We start from the raw sequence: 18,715 nt of genomic DNA on the forward strand, positions 1-18,715 counted from the left end.
ACCCGGGGACGTGCACTCACATACAAAGTCACACCACTCCAGTGACCTTTTGGATTGTCGCTATAAATAGAGTGTATTTCCACTCAGAATCTATGTTACAGAGCCCAATGAATTATTTAGTAGCCTAATCCAATGGGCAAGTTTTTTTATTCCCTTTAAGCTGATGGCTCAATAACAAAAAGCCAGAGCATACTACCAACAGGAACAAGTCAGCCTGCAATGCCAAGCTTACACTTTTGGCCTTTTGTCTGTCAGAATTTCACAATCACAATAGCCTCATGCGCATCCAGTCGCTGGCAGATCATCTTGTGAAGTGAACACAGATCTGAAGAGGAGATGGGCATCTCTGGGTGACTGGGCATCTCTTCTGTGAGCTTCCTGCCTGTGTGTGAGCACGCACCCATTCCAATGTCAGCTCTCTGTGCATGATACTGTACGGCTGGTTCTAGCTCAGGGTTGACGACGCTATCAGTTTGTCTCCATGTTATCACACCCTTCTGACACCTGCCACCAATGCTACTTTCATCGCCGTTCTCTTCCCTGTTTCTCTCCCCTTCACCACGCTTCTCTCTCGCGCCTCATCCGTCTCGCTGCCAGGCGCTTGTCCACTCCGCCTCACCTCTCGCTCCGTGGCCAGGGCTGCCGTCAAATAACTTCATTAGCTTTCCACCTCTGTCACGCCGGCCTGCTCCCCCTCTGACAATTGGCTGCTGTTTTCTCCCAGTGAAAAAAAAAAAAAAGCACAGGGCTACGTGGGGCAGGTTGAGAACCCAACAATAGCTGACAGTGTGCTAGACACCGGACAGTGATACTGATGGCTGCAGTGAGGATGTATGGACCAGAGGTCACACACAAAAGGCCTGCCTGTGTCTGCTCATGCAGAGCTGCAGAGCAAGACACATGCAGTTTAAATCTACATGTTCACAAAGTGACAAAACTAAAGACAAAACATTGCAAAATTCTAATTGAGATGGTGCAACAAAGCCAAAGTATTTCTACACTGCTGTATGCAATAGATGCTCCTATTGTCTTTACAAACACAGTAACGCAAAATAACGTCTATAAAATAATATCTGATGCCGTTCGGTAGGCCGGTGGAGGAGCTGGAGTCAATAACGTTTGCTCAGCTGGTTTCTCTGATAACTTAAGATCCAGCTGAATCCAGCTAAAATCCTTCATCTGATTAAAATATATTGTTAAAAATTAACAAGAACTAAAAAGTGTATCGTTAAAAAATGTGGCTTAAAACTAGATAAAAATTAAATTTATGATATTTATATTGGACTCAAACAGATTTGTTGTAATTTTTTGGGGCATTTTGATGTGGTTACATGTATTTTAAATATTATACTTTCAAACTACAATGATATAATTCTGCCTGTGCATCATTTCAGTGCAGCAAAGCATCACATGCAACATACTCTCCCAGGAATAAGATAAATAAGACAACTGCAGAAGCATCATGACAGATGCAACACCTCCCACAACCCCCTGCATGCCAATTATTCACACCCAGCCAGGGTCAAGCTCGTTGTGCCTGTGTCACCGCAGCGGGGGGCTGGGTAGGGGGGTTTGGTGTTTGGCGGGTGTGCAGTGCCCACTGTCATTATTAACTCAGGGTCCACTGGGCACAGGGTAGGGGCTGTGCATTTCAAAGTGCCTCCGTGGCTTTCATCTCTGAATCAAAATGTGGATCACACTGGATAGCTAACGGTTGTGTCAGCGTGCAAGGATAAAAATCAAAGGGTATCAGTATAACACTCAATGGAAAGCAGGGCAGCCCAAAAAATGATATGCTTATTATGTCAGAGGTCAGGAAGAGTTCACTGGCTTTTTATGCCTGGGGAACTCGATGCAACTCCCTCTTTGCCTCTTTCTCCCTCTCCCTCACTTGCTGTCACTTTATCTGTCTCTTTTTTTTTATCTTTCCCTTTTCAGCTTTATATACCCCCCCTCTCCACTTCTCCCACATCTCCCCCCGCCGCTGCCTTCTCCCTCTCCCAGGCCTTGTGGGATTGAGGCACTGAGACAGCAGTGTAAAAGCAGGAGGGATGAGCTGCTCGTGTACACATTCAATCTGGGTTGGCAGGGAGGTCAAAAGAAATAGAGTCTAGAGGTCCCAGGAGGAACTTCCTCACCTCTCCCTCCCTGGCTGCTCCGTGGCATGGGTCGTCTCACAAAGATCTGAGCCCAGTTCTTCTCAGTTTCATAACCCTCCATCTTTAACTCCGCCCCCCAACAAAGGGAGAACTTTGTGATCAAAGCGGCAGTATTCATTAAAACTCATCATCATGCATTCAAGTTCAACATCCTCTCGTCCTGTCTTTTTATATCCTTCCTCATTCTCCTTGAATGATGCCCTGACTAAGATGTCCGCCACTTGACACTGGGCTGACATTGCGAGGAGCCATCTTGGCTCCTCTGGGAGTTGCCTGGGCTTGATTGTGCAGTCTGGGAGTGAAGTGCAACTGGCACCCAGGGGGCATCCATGTGGAGCCCGGGCGTGCGAGATCGAGGGGGAGTTAACTAAGCCGGCCCAGTCCCTGTGCATCCTGGCGGGGTCACAGGATGGCGCTGAGGGCGCTAATCATTTCAAATTATGAATTCCTTTTTAATTATGAATTATGCATAAATTTTTAATTAATCTAATGTTCCCAGGGTTTTTTCCTCCCATCCGCGCTCAAGATCTCAATCTAATTACACAGCATTAAGTGGAAGAGTGGCAGCCGTAGCCTCGACCCCGATGCTGAACCTCGGTCAACCTTTTTCCATCAATCTTGCCATTGTCTCCAAGCTCATCCTTTGATATTTTGCAACATGGTGAAAATGCATCTAAACACGGTCTGGACCTAGTACACCTTAGAGCAGTATGTTTTTTAAAGTTTGTTAAAAAATAATGCTGTATCATTATGTTATAAAGCTTGGGAAATTTTCATATCGCATCACAACTTTACCAATGGCAGAACATACTAAATTAGATGTCGACTTTTATGTCTTAAATGGTTTAACTGCCCTAAACCAGATATTCAGCATCAACTGCAAAAAAGGGCAAAACTTGGAAAGCTGCTCCGTTTTTAAATTTGGCTTTCCACCAAAGTACAGCAGCTCAATGTAAACAACCCTTAATGCAAGACTGCAGACTAACTTCTTCCACTTGTCATTTTCTGCTGATCTCACCAACACCTTTAGAATAAAAAGTGTCACAGTTTTGTCCGTCATAACAATACCGACACAGAAGCAAAGAGAAGTGTTAACAGGAGAAAGACGCCTAGAGGTTACAGATCTTCAACTCCCCTGACAACTGATAAGATGTGGGTGAGAAAAATTAATCCCATAACAACTTCTGTCGAGGTGCCCTTGAGCGAATCATTTAGTCCCCCAACTGCTTCAGTGGAGCTAATCAGTGGCCAGCAGCAGAGGACTGAGGATGTACTACTGGGCAGCCCATCAAGAGCCATTTGAAACTGTGTGCAAAGAAGCTAAAATATACAGTATTATCATACTGTATTCAGCCTTGGATGGACAAACTAATCCCACAATGGTTGAAGAATGTGATGAAATTTAGGTATTTCAATTATATTTTCAAGCAGATAACATGAAGTTCAAAAACACACCATTTATCTACAAGATTAGATATGAACATGCTGTTCTTGCTCTGATTTAGGTCATGACCTTAGTTCTGCTCTGTGGTACCTCAGTTGATTTTTATGCACACGTTCTACTCTGTTGCTACCAATAATGATGGTGCACACAATGATACACTGTTTCTGCATGAGGTGCACTTTAACTGATAATTAACACAAAAAGATTCCCATTGGCCATTAAGCAAAGCATTGTTTAGAGGCACGAAGCCACTGAAGCCTTCTTTTTTAAAAGTAGGAAAACATCTCACTGTGAGCACATTCTCCCTCTTTTTCCTCTTTCATGGTATGCCTGGAAAACTGTTTCTATGCTAGGAATGTCTCCTCTCTGTTGCTTATTTCAACACACAGAAGTGGCATGACACAAAGAGGATGCCAACAAATCAGTTAGATGTGCCGGGCCATCATTTGTACATCGATTGAGCCTCAATGGTTGTCATCTTTTCAATATTTATAACATCAAATCAGTATTGAACACAATGAACTGAGTGTTGATTACACATCAACTGTTCAAAGTTTCAATGCTTATTGAACAGCTGTTTATCAAGAAAGTAATCGGGTTTATTTTTTTGTTTTTTTACAAAATCTTGTTCCTCTAAAGGGTACTTGTAGGCACAATAATAACCAAAATATATTTGGCCAAATATACAGAATTTTGCCTTTCTCAAATCAGTGTCATAAGGGCAAGTTTTGAATTCTTTGCATGTTGACCTAACCAGTTTAAAAGGCATGCAGTACTTGTGAAAAGGCTAAAAGTCCACATCCTACTTTTCTACCGTACTCATGGGAGAGACACAAAACCAAGGTTGTGAATAACCCTGTGCACAAGTGAAGGCATCCCGGATTTTCTCAATACACACAATGATAGTTAATGTCTGAAAAACAACAGCCCTAACATATGTGTCTGAATCTAAGAACCACACAGCAGGATTTTACTGATTCCTTATCCGATTCCTCTTAACATCTGATTGCTAATGCCTATAAAAAGTCTAAACACATGAATGTATTTGCCATTGTCATAAGCTAAAACCGTCTATTCACTAAAGGTTTGAACTCACTCTCATACATTTTAGGCTCCCATTGTTTTAAAACCCATTAAAAACAGCTCACAGAGCCACACCGCAGCCTTGACCTGAAACGATAAACATAAAACTGTTTACACTTCTTACGAATGTTATTTCTGGTGACAGTGAAGAATCAAAACAAAACTTAAGGCAAAGGGGAGACAACATCTAGCTGGAGATCTGAACGGATGTCTTCACGTTCAAGTCTGAAAGAAGTGAAATGCTTCTTTAAAAAGTGCACCTTCAATGACTGGAGTTAGAAAGTCAAGTTGAGAAAACGGTACACTAAATAAAACAATTATGGATCACAGGAGTCAAGCTAGTGTGTCTGTGCATGCTGTTTTTTTCATGTATTTCTCAAAATCATATTACTTGATGCAATCTGTCTTCAGTTTAGAGAGCAGTCATTTTTAACTACAGTACAGTGCTTAATTGGTGGGTGTATCCTTTTTATATAAGGGTGATAAAAGAAATCTAATTTGATGCACATCTCCTCCTCAGATTTATGTTGACTTAACAAGATGATCTGCCAGAAATTGGTGCTACACATCTCTATAGGCTCTTTCTCTCTCCAACTGCCAAAATGCACAGGCTCCAAAGTCCGCTAAATATATATGCAAGGATTGACTGAATTAGAGCATTTGATTAAAATAAACGTCAGATGCTACAGAACAAATTCTACTTATGTTTCCCGCTAAAGTTTGACTGTGGGATCCCATTTGTGTTTATTAATATCATTCACGTCAGATAAGCCAGTGTAAACGCCCCATAATAAACACATTGCTGTGATTTAATTGCAATAAACTGAACAAAAGTAAGCCGACATATCTACATCATGATGCTGAGGTGTAAAAAATCTTAATTCATGCTTTGCCGATTTGTCAAATAAATAAATATCTAAATATCTCACTTGAAAAATGTAAAAACCATGACTGCCCAGAGCGATTTCCACGAATTTTAGATCCTTTGCATCTATTTTGTGTCAGTGCCCATAAGTATTTTTAAGCAAAAATGACAACAAAAAATGAACTGGCTACAGCTTTCCCAAAAGTTAATTTTCTCTAATTAATTTTGTTATGACCTCAAACTGTATATCTTTAATTTTTTCAACTGGAGTTTGAATAAAACGATTAATTTATAGATGCCATCAGGAGCTCTGCTGACTTGTGATGATTTCTTTGCTACTTGCTAACATTCTAGTAGCTTTATCAATAACAAAAATACGTGTTAGTTGCAGCCCTAGAGTGAACTGCATTTTTTATCTTCTTAAAAAAAAAATAATGAATGCGGACCTGATAGCTTCATAAGCAGGTCAGTGGCCGTCTTGGTAGTGATGTCAGGGCTGAAGAGGGAGGCTGTGGTTGGACCACTAGGACTGGATCTGACCCCGACTCCTACCCCAACTCCAGGTAGGTCCAGAGAGTTGGCACTGCTGCTGGGACGGTCCCGGCACATGCTAAAGGGGGAGAGCACGGACAGATCTCTCTCCTGCGGCTCTTCCTTGATGTGGACGTGATTGGATGAAACCTCGGCCGGAGGCGACGTCTGCTGCTGGCTGTCTGAGTGCAGCGGGGACACCTCCGTCCCTCTCAGGTCCGCCGAGCTGCTGTCACCCATCAGGGAGCCCTCGCCCTCCGTGTCGGTGGTGAGCTCCTCTTTCACCTTGACGTCTGTGCGGGGGAAGTGCTGGTGGCAGCGCATGTGAAGCTTCAGGCTGAAGTGACGGGAGGAGGTGAAGGGGCAAAGTTCGCACTGAAACGTCTCACCCCGGTCCTGGTGCTGATGTACCTGGAAAAGGAGGACAGGTTCATGTGTCAAACCGCTTCTTTTCTCCGGAAGTACAGGACATCGAGAGGAAAGACGAGGCTCTTTGCGGTTAAATTTAACTACAACAAACATGCAGTAGTGTTTAATTATTCCATGTAGAGCATATATTACACATTTAACTAAAGCATGCATATCCTTTAATGTTAGCAATTATATTCCAAGAGCCATAATAGCCACTAATTAAAGATGATGTGGGTGGGGGTGACGAGGGGTGCAGGGTCACAAGATGAAGAAAATCCATATCATCTCACCTTCATGTGGGACTTAAGATTGTCTTTGCGAGCACAGCGGAAGGGACACAAGGGACACTGGTGGCTTTTCAAGCCTGTGTGAATGACCATGTGTCTTTTCCAGTAGCTCTTGCGTTTGATGACCAGTCCACACACAGGACACTGGAATGGCTTGCCACCATCCTCAGGAGAGCCTTGAGGGCATCAAATAACAATGTTACAAGGAGAGTCATAAGTGTTAAGAAATGTAAATATGTACTATGTGGCTGTCACAATAATTTTTTTAGGACGATACATTTTCCCAGACACTATCAAAAATAAACGATAGTATCGTCGTTTTAGGACCATTTTATGCCACTGATATAATGATATTAGAGCATAATAATCCTAGTACATCCATTTCAACAGCAAGTCATTTTTAAATCTTAAGAATATCAAACATTGGAATTGAAATGGAATTGCTGCTTGGGAAATATAGTTTTTTTTCGTACTGCCTGTCAAACATTTGCAGCATTATTTTAAACACAAAAAGTCTGTGTTAAAACCACAAAGCGTCCACTTTTAGAGTTTTAAAGAGTGAGCAGGTGATTATGGTGACAGTAAATTATGGGAAGCCGTTTGGGGAGAAACACATTACGCAAAAATTGTTGACATATGTTAGCAAACACACATGTAAACCGCAACATAGCAAATCCAGAAAAAAACAAGCTTGTCCACTTTATATATCGATACATCAATACAGTTGTTATTGTGACAGTCCTACACACCAAGCATAGATACTCGTCCATGGGGAAATTAATAAAAGCTGATTTTGTGGGTTTTTATGAATGAAAAAAAAGAGAGAGCTTTATTTCGACGCTAATTTGCCGCTAAAAAAGAACACAATATTTTAGGACAAACACCTCAACAATGAAATTAAAAACAATATAAAGCTTGAGATCGCTCATCAGCTGGAATACAATGAAAATCCTAATGTAGCTGACGTTAACTATACAATACATGAACTACTCTGTCCCCAAATTTTAAGCTAGCTAGCACTAGCTGTTCTGTGGTTGGCATATCTGCCACATTACCATTTTCATCTTATCCCAGCTGCTGGGCAATAACAAGCCATATAGTGTTTCTTTTTTTTTTTTTTTATGTGGTGGGTTACTGAAACATGGCATCACAAATAATTTGCACAGGACCTGGTGTGCATAGTCCCACACATCATTTTTGTGTTGCACTGGTGAGGAATGGCTTTTACTGTAAAGAAATAAAAAAACATGCCTTTCCAAATGCAGACTGCAGTATTCACAGATCTAGAAAAGACAACTGCTTCACACCTAATGGTGAAAACTATCAAGGGAAATGCCAGCTGGAAGCAATGGAACAATGGAAGTAAAAACTCAAGCATGTTTTAGTATCTCGATTATTGTTGTTGGCTTCATATCCGGCATCCATTACTGTTTAATTGGTCTTATTAGAAAGAGGCATGATTGCATTACAAATTCTACAAGGGCCTGTCAGGATGGCTTCATAAGTATTCCAGTGCCGTTCCTTGAAAAACATCTGGTAATCAGTGTTTGGTGAAATTACTGTGCTCAGCCATTCATTGACCTGAGGTGTAAAACCTCGAGACTGCCTATTTGCAACAATAAACCGCCATCTGCGGCCCAACCTCTCAAAGCACAGCAGAGATCACAATGCAAAAATGACTTCTGCTTATTCTAAGTTGAGCTGAGTGAAGCGGAAATATAGGAGAGAGGAAATGTGCATCAGTTTAGTACCTTTGTCTTAGTGTTCAACACTTCTGTTTGCTATGCAATCACAAACGTGTTTTAGAACCAGGGAGAAAGCTCTCCTTATATATTCAAAGTGCAGAACATGCCCGTGCAATAGAGTTTTATAGTGGAACTGGCAAGGGACGACAATAAAACAAGACATGACAGTCAATAATCAAGGTCACATTTTTCAGTCTGGCGACCAAACAACTACCTGCATTTTTACAGCGCTGCTCGACCTTGACAGCTCGCGGGTTAGAGCAGACCCCCTTTTTAGCATGCAGATCACAGAATATTACATCGACTGCCTCATCTGTCTGAAGTCAATTTGATCCAGCCATTTTAGATTTGGCGGGGTTGCGACACAATCCCTCAAAAGTGCCCATCCATCTCCCTGAAAACATTCTGTTCTCCCTAAAGGCTACTAAGCAAGAGCCTGCACTTTGAAGCTTTCTCTCTCCCTGTGCAAGAGTGAGATCTTTGCGTGCACCCTTGTTTGGTTATATGTCTACATCTGAGTACACACTTGCAGAATATACTGCATGGCCATTTGTGAGTAACAGAGAGAGCGAGCACAAGAGGGAGGGAGAAAGAAAGAGTGTGTGCGTGCACGCATCTGTATCCAGTCAGTGGAAAGTATGATGTGTTTGGCCTTAAGTCTGCTGTGCTGATCAGTGCAGAGGGCTCAGGCTAGTGCGGGTTGAAGCCAGGAGGAGGCTGCCGAGATGGATATGGACTCCAGGGCTCCCCACTGTGCCGAGCACACACTGACGGCCCCCTTTTGGCAGCACGCACATCCGAGCACAAACGAGCTGGTCTGGGAAGGCAGTGAGGTCTCAGTCGGAACCCCCCGTTGAGCCCACAGACCATTTCCCAGACTAGAAGGCCAGCCAGGGCTGTTTTCTCTCGCCTGTGCTCTCTGCTCGGCTGACAGTTAAGCTGAGGCTACACTACTCGCTACTTCAGCGCCAGTGAGGTGAGAACAAAACCATTACAAAACTAGAGAAAACATGTCATGGAAGTTCAGAAATGTGCTTTTTCTGATCTTCTGTATTTCGGTGACAAGTAAACCTGCTTTTTTCCCAGAAAAAAAATTACATTTCATCTTTTTAGAGTCAACTTCAATTGCAATATTACTTTAACTCATCAGCCACTAGCATTTACAATTTGCATGCCATGCTGCTAAGTGGTATTAGTTCTTTGGTAAATGCTGAATAGGAAGAATTTTAACTATATGAGAGCTAGTTCTTTTGAACGTCTGGTAAATCTGTACAATAATTTAACATTTATAATAAGAAATTTAATAGAAAAATGCTCAAGGAAGATGAAAACTTTCTATGTGCGGCTAAAATGATCTTGAACCTTAATAGGCTCTCTCTTCTATGCAGACATAAGGTAATTTTATTTCATTGTAGCAACCTTGGTTCAGCTCAAGTATCCTGTTTCTGTGATTAACACAAGGCAAGAATTGAGGGTGCTTCAGTGTTTTGTAACTGTGTCTCACTAAAGTAAAAACCTGAATTCACTGGAAATATATCCAAAGATGTAGCTAGCCTCAGTTGAGCTCGGCTCTTATTATCTGTATTGTTTTGATTCCTGTAGCATTATTATTTCTATGCATGTTAAAATTGCTATGTATACATTATATCTTAAGATTACCTGCTTGGCTGTTGGGTTTGCCCCTGCTCTTTGGAGTAGAGGGCAACAGCAAGTCTAGGCTCTGGGTGGGTGTAGAGGGCGTGGTAGCTTTCTGGTTCTTGTCCAACAGGGGCTTCACATCCTCTTGGAGGACCCCAGCAGTTGCCAAGGAGGAACCGTCCTTCTTCTCTGCCAGCAGGTTTCCCGCTGCCCTGGCTGCCACCTCTTTGAGCAAGGCAGCAGAGGAGGTCATTGACACAAGTGAGAGAAAGGAACTGGCTGAGGATTGGTGGTCAGGAGCAGCGCTGGTCGTTGACGAAGCTTGGCTCCGCTCGCTGACTTTCTTGGAAAGTGCAGCGAGGGTGGAGCTAGCTGACTGTGGGCTAAATGGAGAGTTGAAGGCATCAAAGCGCACCACATCGTCTCCTCGACCACCCCCTCCAAGGGCGGGTACTGCGGATGAGGCAGAGTTGGAGGAGGAGGAGGAAGAAGTCGTCGAGGAGGAGGCCACGGCATTCTTGTCTTGGAGAACAGCATTCGCTGCCGCTTTTAACTTCTGGATTGCAGAGTCCGGGGACAGGCTGGAGCCGCAGGGCGTGGAGCAGCTGGCTGGTGGCCACTTATCTGCAACACCTGCCCATACGAAGCCACTGCCGTTGGTAGGGGTGACAGAGTTAAAGGGGTCAAGGGGCTCTTGCTTAATGTTGGTGACTGAGGGTGCCAAGGAGGCTGGTGAGGCTGAGCCACTGTTGTTGTTGTTGTTGGCCAATTTTCGGGCAAGAGCACTTAACTGCTGGGCGTGGTGGGAAGACGGGGAGAGTGTCAAAGGTGGAGCTAGACCTATTGGAGGAGACTCCCCCCCAGCACCTCCCCTCGATGAGCGACCTAAGAGCTCCCCAGAGTCAAGTTTCAGCGACCCGGCCTCTAGGAGGCGCCGTAGGTTGCTGCTGAGGGGCTTTCCGAGGGCACGAGACGCTGCCTCACCATACAGCGACGATACCACAGAAGAGAGTGTGTCCTGGGCCGAGAATGCACCTCCATCCAGTCCAAGAAGTTCCAAAGAGGCACGATGGACGGGTGTGGGGCAACCCATTGAGCTCTCACCTCCACAGGTATCGTGGTCCCCGGACCCAGTGCTGACTCCGGGCCGTTCATCAGGAGAGGAGCCCCTGGCCAGGAGGAGCTCATCCTGGGTGTCCCCATAGGACGACGACTCTGAGCGTGTGTCAGAAGCATTCCCAAACCAGCCTTCCTCCTCCACAGGACCATCATCAGGTCCTCCTTCCTCGTTGCTGTCCACATCTGGAAGAGGAGACAGAACATTCAATTTACAACTGAAGTACAAAGCATGTTATTGAGATATCGCTATGTTGCCCAGTCTAAGTGTTCACTAGGGCAACATAGTGGATTCAGTATCCTGAGCATGAATTGTGAATATTAAAACACTCACTACTAAGAGTTAAGCAGAGGGCATAGCCATAGCCTGTGGCTAAGATTTTAACATTGGAAATTATATTAACTATAAACTTTTAATATTTCCTATCCTTGCTTGTCTGATGATGTCAATTAGTAATCTGTATGTGAAAGCCTAATTGAGACCATGATTTTGAACATTCATTAACACAATAACCTGCTAAAACCCAAGTCAAACAGCTATTTGAAAAACATTTTTTTCTGCAAAACACTTCTTTGCTCAGCAAGGAGACCACTAAAATTACTTCCAAAACACCTCTGTCTTATACAATGGTAGCTTTCAACAAGGCGCATCAGAGATGTTGGAGTAATTTAGATTTTTTTCTGTCCTTTTTTAACCATATTTTTCCCACCCTTGGTCTGGAAGAGTCTAGTAAAGGGGTTACCATGACAACGGGTCCTTCTGGGAGGCTAGACAGCAAAGATTAGGGTAATGGAGGTTACAGAACTAGATTAATATTCATGAGCCTGCAGATACCACCGGGGAGCCAATAAGGATAGGGTTAAGGTCACCAAGGGTCATTAATATACACTTCATGTATCAATATTCATAAGCAAAACATTACAGCTTGCCAGACAAGGGCGAACAAAGAAAAGTGAATATTCCTGATACATATTAACAAACCTCCATAAGAATATGTCAAAAGCACCAAGCCTGGGCAAAACAAAATGTCAAAACCGACTTTTTTCCTTCCTCTTTAGGTTTCTGCACACAACCTCTCAAAGCATCTCAACAGACTTGAGATTTCTCAGAGAATTGGGCGCTCATACAGCTGCAAAAATTATGTTTGGCAATGAAAGGACTATTCTAAACTACAGCCTGACGGATATATCGGTTGACTGATATCATCTGCCGATTTTTTTTTAAACACATTCTTTAAATTCTTTATTCTTTTAAATGGTAAGCAATTGGTTTAAGCTGAACAGTAATGATGTTAATTTAGCAATTTATTCTTTTGTAATGTGTATGTAATAATGTATAACATTGTTAAATATCATTAAATAAAGTTTTATGTTTGAGATAGTAGCTCTCTGGTTACCTTTGCTGAGTGGTGAAAAATCAGTACACAATTCACAGAAAAAAGGTCTATTTTCATTCCAGCAAAAAGAAACCAAACAACCATATCGGCCACCATATCTGTTATCGATTAATTTTCCCTTCTAAAATCAGTATTGGCATCGGTCTCAAAATCCCATATTGGTCAGGCTCTATTTTAAACGTCTCACACACCAACATACATGAGTATTTCCACACACACCAAAGCTGCCTTCACCCTTGCGACCCTGACCGAGGCCTGGTGGGCCTGCGCTCTGTTTACAGGCAAAGGCAATACGGTTGCCAGGCAACCCAGCCCAGCGACCTGTTGGGATCATTAGAGTTGGCTGACATCTGGCCAGCGTGGCTCGCCATGGTCCACAAAGGTGACCACAATCACAACCCACTATGACCGCTGCTCTCCTGTTGCAACAGATATCAAACAGGGCTTCCACACTTCCAAACAGCTTCTCATCTCTGTCTCAAACACACACACACACATCATACATTTTTAGTAACACAACCAAAAGCTGACATGAAATGCAAGATGCCAAAAAACAAGGCAACGGATTATGTTATAATATTGGCCTTAGGGCTCTCCAAACCGTCTATGAACCCATGTCTAATAGACAAACAATGCAACATGTCTGAGTCTGATGAGCATTTAAAGCCTGAGTGACCCTTCACATCTTCTTAAAAAGGTGAATGGAAACATTATAATGTGCCAATTGTGGGCCCAATTTTCCCATTCTCCTTGAAGCCATTTTGCCACCTGAGTAGGGTTAACAGGAATGAAAGAGAGGGAGGGGGAGAAAGAGCCAGTGAGTCATGCAGGGCAGGGCTTGACCCATTTCCATGTGACATGTGAAAAGCAGCAAGAGCCACTAATGGCTGTAATGTGGTTAGAGGGAAATCGCTAGATTGCTGACCCAAGGTCTCAGCTTTGAGGCTGAACTCTCTTGCTTCCTAGGTTCACTCTTAAACCTCAGGGTTAGGTACAAGTGAATGCAACACTACACCACTAGGCTTCCGCCAGAGTGCTACAGTGCACTCCACTACCATGGCTTTGTGTGTCACAGGCTAGCCACCCCCGTGGGCGGAATGACATTTCCCAAGGTCATGGTCTCCGGCCCAAGCTCTAAGGGGGCTTCGTCTGAGCTCTGTTCTCACTACTGCTGCCGTCTGCCCACCACACACACAGGGACAAACGCATGCACGTGCGTACATATGTTTAGACACAGCCAAGATTGTGATTTAATGCTGAAGTCTTCCCCCCACTGCATTTCTGACACACATTCAACTGCTTTGCCTCCAGTACGGTGGCTGGCTCTGCGACAGTAACTGCAACCCCCCCCCCCCCCCCCGAAGTGATGGAAGCATGGAGATACGGGACGAGGCGGCAAGCGTCTGCCACTGAAAGGGAACCATTTAGCGGTGTAATGGCGGGGATGACTTGCATGTTGAGACAAACAGCTGCGGGGTGCTCAGCAGTCTGGATCTGTTATCACTCACACACGGGTGATTCAGTGGTGCAGCGGCGGGGGATTTTCTCTCTGGGCCACAGAGATGTATAGCGCCACCACATTATAGACAAAGAGAGAGCCATAACAAGTCAAAGTGCAAGCTAAGGCTGCATAAAGAGAAGGCCGTGAGGCTTTGAGATCGGCTGGAATAAACTGCCTTGAGCTTGAACAGAGATGTACACAGAGCAGCTAAAAATATTTTGATGTAGCACCTCTGTGACTTACAGTGTTTGGAAACCTGTGTGTTGTGTTGACCTGTCACAAAAAAAAGAGACAGGGAGCTCACAGACAGTAACTACAGCTAAAAACAGTTGGACATTACAGGTAGTGTGCTTGTTCATTGTTTCACCACGCAGTGCTGTCAACAATCTCCATTTGTGAACTTGGCGGGATTTTTGGCTTTTCTAGGTCAGAGAGAGGTGCATGTATGAATGTGTGTGTGTGCGCGCGCTTGCACACACATACAAGTTTAGTTCAGGAGTCAGCCAGATTTCCTTGTCAAACAGAACGAACGCTGGTTAAGGGAAGAGTGTGAGTTGGAGAAGGGAAAGAAGAGCAAGGGACTGGAGTAAAGGTAGGTCAGGAGGTCACCCACCACATGACTTGTGTGAGGCTGCTGACTACCATATTCCCTCTCTCTCTCTTGCTCACCCTCTCTCTCACATACACACATACACACAGAGCTATTCTGTGACTTAGCCAGGCATGAAAATTGGCCTCACTGACCCCAGGCCTGAACAGGGTAGGGGGGAGAGGAGACGGGAAGGCGAAGGAAGGAAGGGACAGATAGAGGGATGGTTAAGGGAGGGGCTGATTTGGCTGAGCAGAAAAGAAGAGGAGGCCATTAGCCGATTAAGGCTGGACAGGGGTGCATCAATACTGTGCCGATGTCAGAATGAGAGCCATGCCCATGAGCTAATATAGCAACGAGAGTAAGAGAGGCAAAGAAAGAGTGAGCACGAGCTAGAGCGAGGTAGTGCAGGTCAGGGAATCACTAAAATCGCAAAGATTGCTGACCGCAAAGCCATAAAAAGTGAAATAACATAAAAGACTGCCACAACATACTCAGACTAAAGCCATCACATCTACATCGGCAAAATGATTAGTCTTACATCTTCCCTGCCATGACTGGGAGGGGGAGAGGGTGGTGTGTGTGTCTTTGGGGGTGGGTTAAGGAGGTAGAGCAGGGGGTGAGGACATAGGAAGGATGGCAGTGAGTATGGATGTAGTGAGGAAGGAGCCACGGCGGTAATTAAGTGTCCGGCTGGGCCCTAGCGGGGGTTGCCACGGCCGCGGGCTATGCTAATGAGCACGCCCGGCGGTCAGGGCTGCCTTATTAGCGCCTGCTGGACAATATGGTGGGAGAGGCGCTCTACTGGCGGGCTCACGTCTCTGCAAATGACTAACAGTCCTCCCGAGGAGGAAGGTAATTCCATTAATTGGGACGCATGGATCAGGATCGCTCCTCTTCCCTTATCCATAATCTCTCACTTTCTTGATCTCTTTCACACCAACAAGGTTTTTTTTCTTCTTGTAGATCCCTCTTCTTCATTCTTCTGTCTCCAATAACAGGGACCGAAAATATTAAATATAAATAAATAATTAAAGCGCAGATGCTCTAAATAAATCCAGCTGGGTGTGTGGGAGCTAGCAGACATATATTTTCCCCCTTTTACATGAAATTATACACCGTCAATCTGTTAAATGACGTTTTTTGCAGGAGCGAGATGATAATTGCTCCAAAGTTTATCCATCATGTTATTTTCATTAGGAAGTTGATGAAACATGACAACCAACAAGGGAACGAGCGAGACATGATCACTAAAACAAAATGTCATGCAGTGGAGCAGGTAACTTATTTACTTTTGGTGAACTTGTTGATGGTGTGTTAGCTGTTGCCTTGAGGTGGAAGTAATAGCAGTCCTTTACATTGACCTGTTTTGAAGTTCCAATTAGACAAACTGTATGTAAAAGCAGTAATTCCATGTATGCAGTATATATGTAGTCAATTATCTAGTGCCTGTCAAGGCCTTTACTTTCAGTGCCTAGAAAAACTGACAAAAAAAAATGTTCTTCCATGCAAGACTAAGCTAAACCATTTAACATCTCTCTCGCAATTAATTATGTTGACACGATGTCTTGATCCAGGAAAAAAAAACCCTCCTGTGTATTGATCAAGGTTCATGTTTGAAATCAAAGCATTATGAAAACTCAGAATCAACTGCTTCATTTCAGCTCTATCAACTATCTCCGTCATCCTGTACAACCGGTACTTTGTGACAAAGACGTAAAAGAGCTCATCTTTTAGCTGGAATCTGAGGTGAGGCGATACTCTCAGTGAGGATCAGGGTTCAGGCAGCAGGGCTATATATAATGGCGGTTGAGTCGTATTGAAATGTAGTGCAAATTACCATCTGTGTATTTTCGGCCTTGGCCTCCGTGGTTTGTGGGTACTTTGGGCGGCATGCCAGAGGTGAAACAGGAAGGAGAAGTGTTCTTGGAAGAGAATGAGACGACTGAGAGCCCCAGACCTCTGAAATTCCTCATTGCAGATGAAGTGCACTTTACCCCCTGGTTTATTTTTCCCGTCCATTTTTAGCACCTCATGTTAAAAAAATAAAAACTTGCTCATAACCTCAGATGTGTCATCAAAGCTATGGACCTAAACTGCTGGAGGGAGAGAAATGGTATGTCTATTGCATCTTTGCAGCATACACTGACACATTACAAAGATTGTGATTAGAGGTGATAGCAACTGAATCTGATTAGTGATTTTATTGTCCTGTTCTGAAATGATTCAACCTGCAACGGGAGTTGGTGTGCAACACACGCAGACATGCTTTGGGCAGACCGCGTCGTGTTGTAGATGTGTTTGTATTAGTCTATTACCTCCACCAAGGCAGGATTATGAAAAAACTACTGGCCCAATTTTGTTTCACTTGGTGGAAGAGTGTAGCATTGCCCAAGGAACAACCAATTAAAGTTTGGAGCGGATCCGAATCACAGGTTGGATTCACAAATTATTTTTCACTCTCCTTAAAATTGCGAAATGGGGCATCTCGTGGTGTCGGAATAATTGAAAAACATTAGCTCCCAATCATATTTCATGGCTCACATGATCCGTTTCCTATGCTCTCATTTGTCGCAAATACTTGAAACAGCTGCAACATAACAAAATAACTTTTCTGTGCTGTCCATGTTGTTGTGATATTACGGCTTAACTCAAAAACAGACCAAAGTCGGAAGAACGACTTCCCAACTTGGAAAATGGAACCATCAGAGGAGTACATGAATGCACCATTGGCCTTGGCAGAGTGCCGTTTAATTTTGCATTATGGTAATGGTTGTATCACTAAAACATAGTATCATGTCTCTAATGTTGTGAAATCTGAATATGAGTGTTACATATAAAAGTTTGGATGAACAAACCTGTTTTCCAAAACTCAAAAATTTAATTCTGATTTTTTTTTAGCAAAGTATCACAGTATATGAATTTAGTTTAATTGCAGTGAGCTGTGCAGTAAATGTGGCTCCTGCACAGTTATGGCCAATTTAATTTTTTTCCTACGTTCAAGGAATATTGAATAGAGAAGAGTCAATTTCCATATCACATGCAACAACATTCCGATGCAAATCTGTGGATATGAGCAAACTGAGACCATTACATCAAGGCCTGTATGAGCAATTAGTCAACCAGAAATAGATATATATATATCATTTTTTATTACGTTTCATCCCACTTAAGAATATCCTCTGTAGCTGCTGAACACAGACAGTATCTCACTAAATGATTAGGATTATCATCTAGCAATAATCTGCAGCCCAGGCTTGAGGCAAACTGCGGTATCCAGCTAATGACACTAATTGGCGGGTGAAAACAGGCCAATGTTTGCTGTCACAGTCCCAAAAACAGCATCAAAATGTTTGAAACATCTATTACACACGAGACTGTCAAATCCCCTCTCTGTCTACCAATCCCCATTACAATTTAGTGGACAAAGGGCAGCCACATTCTAATCACTATGCCATACTATCAGAGACTTTCAAAGTCATGTTTGTGTATTTACATCTGTTCTTCAAACGTATAAAAATGAAATACAACTGAAAAAGCAGAATGATGAAAAACCAGCCAGAATGGTGCATTCGTGTGCCACAATACTGAGTAGATATAATAACTCCCTAAACCTGAAATCAGTCTGTTTTAAGGCGAACATTGTATGTAAGAGATACACTTCCACAAAAGGTCAACCTATGGAAAACACTGACTTCATTCAGTTAATTTAAACAACCTGTAGATGTTTTTACACCATTACAACAAACAAACTATAGCTTCTATGAATGGGGAGAACTGTAACACCAAAGGAAAACAAATAAATATCTTTAAAAACTAAATGCCAAAAGAATAACAATGAACTGTTCGATGTACTGGACAGACAGCAGTGTGAAAATTTTGGCCAGAAAAGCCTTAAGGCGTGCAGACACCTGGCAGGATTAGTCAGCCTGGCCAAAACCAAAGCAAC

The 18,715-nt window shown here is 43.3% G+C and overlaps 1 protein-coding gene across 1 annotated transcript in view; it reads right to left on the minus strand.

Annotated features, from left to right (window-relative positions):
- znf827 (zinc finger protein 827) overlaps positions 1 to 18,715 on the minus strand; it is a 77,644-nt gene that overhangs the window by 44,283 nt on the left and 14,646 nt on the right. Inside the window, exons 2-4 of the mRNA XM_059342239.1 lie at positions 10,185 to 11,465; positions 6,784 to 6,956; positions 5,998 to 6,493 (exon numbers count right to left, since the gene is read on the minus strand). Coding sequence (XP_059198222.1) covers positions 5,998 to 6,493; positions 6,784 to 6,956; positions 10,185 to 11,465 — 1,950 coding nt within the window. The remainder of the gene's footprint in view (positions 1 to 5,997; positions 6,494 to 6,783; positions 6,957 to 10,184; positions 11,466 to 18,715) is intronic.

The sequence above is a fragment of the Centropristis striata genome, chromosome 1 (assembly GCF_030273125.1).
Source record: "Centropristis striata isolate RG_2023a ecotype Rhode Island chromosome 1, C.striata_1.0, whole genome shotgun sequence".
NCBI lineage: Eukaryota > Metazoa > Chordata > Actinopteri > Perciformes > Serranidae > Centropristis > Centropristis striata.